Genomic DNA, 10,000 nt, shown 5'->3' with positions numbered 1-10,000 from the left:
ATGGACGAGGGTTCCCCACTGACAAGTAAAATAGTCTGATGGCTTTAATTTTAGACAGAGTAAATAAGTCTGGCCGGTTTAGGTTGGTTTGGATGTCAAAGGAAAATGGGGACATTAAAAGGGAACATGGTGTTTAAGTAAACCGAAATGTTGTTAATTAATTAATTTTGAGGGGATGAATTAGTTCTGAGTGGACCTACTGTAGTCTTTACCGGTAGGTATTGTGAACCTGTTCAGCCCAGATGGGGGCCCCATTGATGAGTAAAATTGTCCGGCATTAGAGAGAGTAAAATCTATAAGTGGCACTATTGGGAGTTGGAAAGGAAAAAGGAAAGGAGAGGAAAGAAATTCTATTTAAGTGTCTAGTCTATTTAGTGCTGGAGCACTAATTGGGGACACTGTAAAGTGAAATTAACAATCAATGCAAATCAAGTCAAATATTGGTTTTTAAGGAGAGGGGAAACCGGAGTACCCGGAGAAAACCTCTCAGTGCAGAGTAGAGAACCAACAAACTCAACCCACATATGACGCCGAGTCGAGGAATCGAACCCGGGCCACTTTGGTTGGAGGCGAGTGCTCTCACCACTGCGCCATCCCTACACCCCTTAATTAATTAAGAGAAATCAAACACATGTAGTTACAGGTGGAACTTGGTCACTTGACAATTGCAAGGTATCAGCCACCCTTCACGACTGCCTGTGTGCACATCTGTCTTTAACTTGCAAACTATGATGACTGATTGCCTTTGAGTTATTGGTTTTTCACTCTTAAACGGGAAAATCTATTGCATTTTATTCGTAAATTGAAAGCATTTTTCAAATACAGGCCCATCAACCTCAGGAAAGAGAGAAGAATGTTCTGACCATCCCAAGATTCAATGATTATTTTTGAATTTTGCTTACCAACTTCCCTGCTTGCAGAATCTGAAGGTTGATTTTCCTCTTCAGGCATTGGCAATCCTGTTTGAATGAGGTTCCATTTGTTGCTGAAAATCTTCAATTTTTATCATTTACTTTACAATAATTTGACTTCATAGCAACTTTTTTGTACACATGTGTACAATTATCTAAGTGTAGATCTATCTCTCTAATTATCTATCTGTGTAGATTTATCTAAGCTTCTGCAATCACCTCATTAGGTATTGCTGTTTGCAAATTCTAATTTTACCAATGGGCAAGCAAACTTCATGTCCCACTTGTCCTTGGGGTTTCTTCACTTGTCTGAGTTCATTAATCTTTTTTTTTTTTTACAAAAAACAAAAGTACTATATATTTTTTGTCATCTGGACATCTACACCATTTTCGGGGAGAATAACTCAAGTTCAAAATAGTGAACAGACCTAAAACTCTCAAGTTTTTGACTCAATTCATTTGATGGTAAGCAATATTTTTCTTAATTAATTGTGACACTTGTGTGACAATGGCAAGAAATATTCAATCATAGAATTACATTAAAAAGAAATTAAACTCCTTCATTTTTTTGATGGGTTTGAGTTTTCAAGGTCTGATGTCTTGAAGTTTTGACGATTGCTGAATGCTGCTTGCTTGCTGATCCTCTCTTAATTAAATCAGTCTCAAAATTCAACGTTGTTGTTCAACCAAATATTTTCAAGAACCACTCCTTAACCATCTAATTAAACAGGCAATTAGCGTCCAAATTAACTACAGTAGAGGTTTTTCTTAACTCATCGACTCCTGCGGGTTCCCCATTGACGAGTAAAATCGTCTGGTGTTAGATAGAGTAAAATACTAAGTTTGGCTGGTTTTGGTTGGTTCAGGAGTCAAATGGGTTAGTGGGGACAATTAGTTTTTCAGTGACTGATTAAGATAACTTAATTCATATGGAAAACAAATTGCTTACCAAGAAGATCAGGTGATGGAGTCAGACAAAAGAAAATCAGGATTCCAAATGCAAACAACACTGCTGCAGGTACGAGCATTGCATACTGCGAAAGCAACATACAGTACATGTACTTAAACAAAAATTTAATGAGATGTTAGGAACCCTTCTTCTATGCAACCAATGCTGTATTGCATACCAAGATAGGCCTGCAGAACAGACGTATTTGGGTGAATAAAATTGAGAACTATTTCCATGTTATGCTACCATCTTGCATGATGGAACCCAGTGAGTTGGCTGTTTGTCCTAATTCTCTACTTCCTTTGCTTCTAAAATAATATGACCTTTCATAAGCATTCAAAGTGATTGCATTATTATTTTATCATTCAATCTAAATGACCATAGCAAATTTAAAGTGAAACGTTTGCTTTGCAGAATAACCCAACTACATGTAGGAGTGTTAAAAAGACATGCTTTCATCATAACTTTCATATAACTTAGCTTAAGATTGTTTTTGTTAAACAGTTTTCTTAATTTATGGTTCCGTGGGAAGCACCTCTAGGTCAAATTTCGAAATTCAAACCAACATAGGAAGAGAATTTCGAAATTTGACTGAGAGGTGCTTCCCACGGAACCATAAATTAAGAAAACTGTTTAACAAAAACAATCTTAAGCTACCGGTAAGTTATAGTTGTTCCCAAACATAAAACAGATCATCGATGGACACAACAAAACCATCCTAAGCCAGAACATGCCACCTCCACAACAAACACCCACCAAACTCTGCAACTACAGAGTACCAGACAAATGCCCTTTGAAAGGACAATGCTTAGTCAAGGAAGTAGTGTATCAAGCCACCATCATCACCATCACGACCGCCGAAAGCACAGAGACGTACGTCGGCCTCACCGCCACTGAGTTCAAGACGAGATGGTGAAACCACCAAATGTCATTCAAAAATGAAAGCAAAAAGAATGACACCGAACTGAGCAAACATCTATGGCAGCTAAAAGATCAAAAGAAAGACTTCTGCAATCTCCTGGAAAATTCTAGCCAAGGCCAAATCTTATAGCAACCTTACTAAACGATGTAATCTATGTAATACCGAGAACTTCTATATTCTATATAAACCGGACATGGCAACGCTCAACAAACGTAATGAACTCGTATCAACTGGCAGGCACAAGCGAAATTTTCTCCTTAGGTTCAATCGCATCCTCAAGAACCAATCATAAATTTACAAATGCTACGCTACTGATGTATATAAACCCCTGCGATGCTACAGTGTACATGGAATTTAACTGATGAGTGGTCCAATTCCTGGTTGGTGTACGAAAAAGACCTGTATTAAAGTCCATATGAAACTATATTGAGTAGAAAAACATTGTTATATATACATAAATAAATAAATAAATAAATAAATAAATATATATATATATATATATAATGAAATGACGTGATAAATTGATCATCAGCTAAAAGTGCTCAATGGGTTTACCAGAGCTTTGAATAGATACGTAGACTTGAACTAGGTCAAAAACATTTATTTGCTACTCCGAGTTTCATGCTTCTCATGAAGCAATCATCAGGCAACTGCCAAAAAGAAGGAATACATGGTGTTTTACAGTGATTTTGAAAATAACGGTAGCAATTCACTATAGGCTGGGGTGCATGGCAACGGTTAAACAATACAAACTGTTTCCAGTGAGCTGCTAAAAATAAGCCTTAAATAATTACGCTATTCAGAAGGAATTTCTTTGCAGACATGCAGACATGCAAAGAAATTCCTTCTCAATAGCGTAATTATTTAAGGCTTATTTTTAGCAGCTCACTGGATACAGTTTGTATTGTTTAACCGTTGCCATGCACCCCAGCCTATAGTGAATTGCTACCGTTATTTTCAAAATCACTGTAAAACACCATGTATTCCTTCTTTTTGGCAGTTGCCTGATGATTGCTTCGTGAGAAGCATGAAACTCGGAGTAGCAAATAAATGTTTTTGACCTAGTTCAAGTCTATGTACGTGTATATATATATATATATATATATATATATATATATAAACTTCTTAGCAGCACGAAGTAAGATATCGCTTTGATGATCCATACGATGTTTTTGAAATTCATATTTAATCAATACATGTTTCGGATGAAACATCATCCATCGTCAGTCGACAAATGAGAAATAAACTAAAGTTGAGCAATAAATAGTGTGACAAAGTGAGATATAACATGAATAATTAAGGATGAAGGCGAGAACAGAATAAAAACACCCAACCACGAAACAAAACAGAAAAAAAAACTGTTTAGGCTAAGAAAAGAAACTAATTAGTATGAAAGGGATAAATTAAGATGTTTGACTTGGGAATTTAAAGATGGCTGCTCCCAAAGGATATGCCAACTCCTAATTTTAAACGGGGTGATTTTAAACGGGTTTCTGGAAATTAAGTTGGTGTTCACCCCGTTTAAAATTAGGAGTTGGTTTGGGGCGAAGGATCCTATCCCTGCGGGCTTACGATCGCGAGTCATTTACAAGTTTTCATGTGCAGGCTGTAATGCCTGTTATATTGGTGAAACCAATAGACATTTCGCCACTTGCATCCGTGAACATCTCGCCTCCGACAAACATTCCCACATATTTAAGCACTTGAGAGGTTCTGAAAATTGTCGCTCCCGGTGTTCAGAAGACTGTTTTAAAATCCTCGACTCTGCTTCCACACGTTTCCAATTGAAAATCAAAGAAGCCATGCATATCCTTTGGGAGCAGCCATCTTTAAATTCCCAAGTCAAACATCTTAATTTATCCCTTTCATGCTAATTAGTTTCTTTTCTTAGCCTAAACAGTTTGGTTTTTTCTGTTTTGTTTCGTGGTTGGGTGTTTTTATTCTGTTCTCGCCTTCATCCTTAATTATTCATGTTATATCTCACTTTTTTACACTATTTATTGCTCAACTTTAGTTTATTTCTCATTTGTCAACTGACGATGGATGATGTTTCATCCGAAACATGTATTGATTAAATATGAATTTCAAAAACATCATATGGATCATCAAAGCGATATATATATATCATAGTCAAGGAAGGAAAGCTTTTCTGAACCGCTGCAGTGCTGAGCCTGAAAGGAAAGGAAAGGTCCCATGCACTGATGGTGAAGATCACAATTTGGATGCCAAGGACGTTACAGTACATATTGATTTGATTACCATCAAACAAATATAATCATGACAAGGGCCACTGATGGCAGTAACAGACGATATGGACATTCTGAGACTGTGAAGATACATCCACATGTAGATTCTGGGGTCCACATAACTGTGCATTAATTTTGAAGGGCCGTTGGCAAAATCCGGATCGATCGGATCGGATTGACAAAACTCAGACCGGACTAATAACAAAATCCCCGCCAAAAGTAGATGGTCACCAGACAACATGCTGAAGAGAGGAGATGTCGAATTCTGTGCCTTTCTCTCTTGTGTAGTCGTCTCCTCATTTATTGACACTCGTCGAAATGGTTTTTTTTTCCAAAGGTGATTCCGAAGGTCTGAAGCGGAATTATTACGATGTGACAAATTGACGTCAATGAGCGAAATGACTGCATTTGCAATGGCCTTCTTTTTCAAACATGAAAACTGATGACAATTCTTTACTTTACCCCAGGACTTCCCTTCTAATTGCACAATAGCCTGATTTAGCAACAGAATGGGAATGGCAGTTGACGATGGCCGCGTGCGCACAGCAAAAATATCCATATTACGTCATATTAGAGTAGAATCCCAACTATTCTGCGGGCTCTCCTTTCATCAACTAACCTTCCCTTTCTGTTGCTAAATCAGGCTATTGTGCAATGGTCCGGGACTGGGGTAAAGTAAAAAATTGTTGTCAGTTTTCATTTTTGAAGAAGACTGAAGACTGTTGCGTACGCAGTCAATTCGCTCATTGACGACAATTCGTCACATCGTATCTTTCATGATTCTGCTTTAGAATCTGTAATCACCTCTGGAAAAAAAAAAGACTACTACTCAACAGAGAAAGGCACAGAATTTGACTTTTCCTCTCTTCAGCACGTTGTCTGGTGACCGTCTACTTTTGGCTGGGATTTTGCTATTGATCCGGTCTGAGTTTTGTCAATCTGATCTGATCCAATCCGATCTGGTCCCATCCGGTCCCATCCGACCCGATTCGATCTGGTCCAGTCCGGTCTGATCTGGTCCAATCCGGATTTTGCCAACGGCCATTTCGAAGCAATCTTAGTCAATGTCACTATCCCGCTGGATCATTATGCACACTAAGTACACTGTACTTTGTCCAGTTTGCAGACAGATCATTAACAACACAATACAATTACAATTCTTAGGTATATAGTAAGGTTCTTTAGTCCGAACAAAAACAACTAAAGAAGTGAGGACAAGGAAATAAACCCAAAGCATCAGTAGCTTTGACAAGGGACGAATTAAAAATATTGTATGAAAAGAGTTTGCTCCATCGCATTCTGGCTAAATAACGCTCTTCACTTTGGACTACTTTGGAATATTTGAAACATAGTAAGTGTTGTAAATTTTTTAAAATAAGTTGTCGGTTGAGGGATTATAAACCATTTTTTAGTGCTTTCATTGCCCGTCCCACTCCATTTGTGTGAAATAAATTTGTCTACCAAACACTACCACAAAAAAATCTTAGTACCTATGAAATAAACACATTACAGCATGGAAAGTACTTTGTACGATTTTTATTCACTCGTTGTTTCGTATCAGAAAACTCACTCGTTCTCTGTGCTCACTCATTCATTTTCTGATACTACTCAACTTGTGTATAAAAATCGTATGTGCACATTTTCCATGAAGTAATCTCTATTTTAAGAATATGTAACTTTACCACATAAATACTTTATATATATAGTAGCAAATAGTGTCCAATACTGACCTCATAGCCGTAATCTAATATGGCAGCTACCTAAACGAAATAAGTAAATTTAGTGCCATTACCGGTACATTTATTTTATTGACAAATTGGAAAATTTGCTATTGTTGTCATGAATTGTTTTGCACATTCTCTTGACCTAACAACGGTAAAATGGTGTAATAGTGGAATATTATAAAACAAAAGTTAATAATGTACTAAACAGCATTTACAAGGGCAATCCTGAAATTGAGCTACATGTGTACATATTCTATTCTATATGTACATATTGAAACATTCTGTGAAGTTTGCTTTGGTATAAAAGTCAAATCACTACTACTGAGTGGTTATTTTTGTTGTATGATGGTTCATCAATTGAAGGAATGATATGTTTCACGCTCAGCAGTGCTTTATTTGCTATACACATTATTATTCCTGAAATAGTGGTATGATACAACACTGTGGTTTAAATGACCTTGGCTTCTGTAATCATACCAGTGCTACTGTGGTATGCTGTACACTGTAGGTGGTAACTTAACAATCAAACCTACTTGCAATGCTCCAAAAATGTTTCCTACTGAAGCATTTGCACTCCATATTCCAAATACAATTCCACGACTGTTAACAAAATAATAAAATCTTGTTACAGTGTATTTTCAATTATTAACTAACACAACATAATGTGGGTTGAGTTGTTGGTTCTCTACTCTAATCTGGGAAGTTTTTCTATGCGTACTCTAGAGCTGGGCCAGGTTCCTCGAAAGCCGATTAACTTAATCCAGGATTAGCGTAAACTTTTGTTTAACGTTTTCAACTTTCTGGTGAAAGTTCCTTTTTCTTATTTTTGTTTTTCAAGATTGACATCTTCTCATGTAAAGTTCTGCCGAAAATCTGTGTTGAACAGCATTTGGGAGTAGAGAAATACCAGTAAACTGCTTGGTTAATTTTTAATCTTAGATTGGCGTTAATCGGCTTTTGAGGAACTGGGCCCTGGTTTTTCCCTCTCTACAAAAACCAACAAACAATATTTGACTGGCAGTGATGCTGTGCCACAAGATCATGGACTGCATAGTGGTTGCCAGTGATGCATTACATGCTTTTGGCCCGTCAAGCTATGCCATCATGACTCAGGCTTCCAGATTGCAACAAGAACAATTTGCATGGCCAATTTCCTAAACCAAACTTTCATAGTTAATTCAAAGTAATATTAAAGTGCTTCTTATTCAGCCCTTTGATGTGCATTTGTACTGCACTCACGGTTTCCTATGGCCAGATGCTATAGCAACAGCTTTAAATGCTGCTGGATGCATACTAATAAAAGAAAGGTGAGAAGGGAACAGTAAAATGAAAGAGCACGAAAAAACAAGGAACCGGTGGACAATAAAATGGCAGGGTGGAATTCAATTGGCCTAATTAGAATACTGCTTCCTTTTGTATACCGAAATAAATTATTAACCCACTGACTCCCCTTCAATTGACGAGTCAAATTGTCTGGTGATAGAGAAAAAGTAAAATCTATTAAGCCTCACTCCTTATTGTTACGTTTCCCGTTGAAATAACTAAGCACAAAGGTAGTTAACAATCAAATATTTTTAATAAGGTGGTCATCCAAACTCCAGCGAACTTACAAGTGCCGTTGAGTCTACAAGCACATGGAATTTACCGCATATGATTTGCTATGTCGAGTCACGTGATAAAAGGTTGCGTGACATAATAACGTTACACTTATAATTAATTAACCCTTTCCCTGATGAGAGTGAGCCCTACAGGTTTTACATTACTTTGTCTAACACCAGATTATTTTAGAGCGGGTTTCAATTGAGTGTCAAAAGTAATCAGCTGATTGCTTTGGTTCTCACGCCACTTTTTAAACCAATCAGAAGCGAAACCAAAACCAATTGTGGCTTGCGCATGCACATTTTCCCGCGCTTTGTGTCGGCTATGTGTACCTAATTACTTCAAGTTTTGATTGGTTTACTGGATTGTCTCTGTCTTTTTTAATTAGCTAAAGTTACTGTAATTACTTTGGTTTTGGTTTTACGACACTCAATTGAAACTTGCTCTTCAAATCAGTGGAGGTGCCTTAATAAGTGCAAATGGGTCAAAAAAGTCACTTGGTCAGTGGCTGTTGGCTAAGTACATGTAGTCCCAAAGCTAACCCTTCATGGTTTACTGGCTTTGAACCATCAAGGCAGAGTTAGCAATTTCTATTCTAATCATGGAGTGCCAACTAATTACTGCACACAAGTACCTTGACTTTCCAAACCAGTTTCCCATTACTGCTACGACACACGGCCAACCAGTGGACTGAAGAAGGCCTGATGGACAACAGTAAAAATCAATAAACGTAAATAGATTCAACTTGGGTAAATTTAAACAAGAAGCAATAATATTGTTCGATCAATTCTGTCTATGTTTGGAATTAGAGATGTGCCAAGTGCACATTAAAGGGGCTATGTCACATTATTTTAGGGTGTTTAGGGGAAATATTTAATTAATCACAAGTTTAAAACTTGAAAATGGTAATGTGGAATTCCTTTGCTGATGAAATTATTGTTACGTCACAAACAAGATGATTCTGAGTAATCCACTTGGCAGGTGATTTGCCATAAACTTGAAAAACGTCGGGTCCTCATTTTACTTTTTGGCCGTTTTGGTTGTCATGAAATTACATCATTTTGCGTGACACAGCACCTTCAATTTCTCTATCCCCCAAAAACCTTTTGGGCTCAAAGACTGGAACAAGATGGTAAAATTTCATAAAGTGACTTTAACTTTTCTGATGTCTTCACAAGGACTTGATGTCTTTATGTTCACTTGTATCTTTTAATGTTGGATGATATATATTGATGTGTAATAATGTATTAGATTGTGTACCATTATACTGTATTCTGAAAGCCCCAAGCTTGTCTGTTATCTTCAGCCCCACAAAAAGGACATTACACTTCTGATTGGGGTGCCTCCTTACTTAATTTCAAGCAAAGAAAAAGAATTACGGTAAATCTTGGATCCTGAAGTAAATACGTTTTGAGGATTTCAGGAAAGCATTCCAGATAACAGACTTTTTATTCTACTTAACATACAGCAGAACAATGGCTTACCATTCAGTGCCATGAACACTCCATAATACCAAATGTTATAAACTCCTATCCACTTGCTTACTGTTCCAAACATAAATACCTGGAGAAAGGAATGAAACAGACAACAACAATAAAAGTGAAACAGAAAACAACAATAAAAGTGTTATTTACAATAATAATAATAAT

General features: G+C 37.0%; 1 protein-coding gene across 4 annotated transcripts in view; it reads right to left on the bottom strand.

The window, feature by feature from the left end:
* LOC138057955 (sugar phosphate exchanger 3-like) overlaps nt 1-10,000 on the bottom strand; it is a 42,830-nt gene that overhangs the window by 17,254 nt on the left and 15,576 nt on the right. For all 4 annotated transcript variants that reach the window (XM_068903859.1, XM_068903860.1, XM_068903857.1 and 1 more), the window contains exons 7-12: nt 9,836-9,914; nt 8,986-9,052; nt 7,286-7,352; nt 6,759-6,788; nt 1,861-1,945; nt 903-959 (exon numbers count right to left, since the gene is read on the bottom strand). In XM_068903859.1, coding sequence (XP_068759960.1) covers nt 903-959; nt 1,861-1,945; nt 6,759-6,788; nt 7,286-7,352; nt 8,986-9,052; nt 9,836-9,914 — 385 coding nt within the window. The remainder of the gene's footprint in view (nt 1-902; nt 960-1,860; nt 1,946-6,758; nt 6,789-7,285; nt 7,353-8,985; nt 9,053-9,835; nt 9,915-10,000) is intronic.

Source organism: Montipora capricornis, chromosome 7, assembly GCF_036669925.1.
Source record: "Montipora capricornis isolate CH-2021 chromosome 7, ASM3666992v2, whole genome shotgun sequence".
NCBI lineage: Eukaryota > Metazoa > Cnidaria > Anthozoa > Scleractinia > Acroporidae > Montipora > Montipora capricornis.
This window is presented reverse-complemented; position numbering and strand designations above follow the sequence as displayed.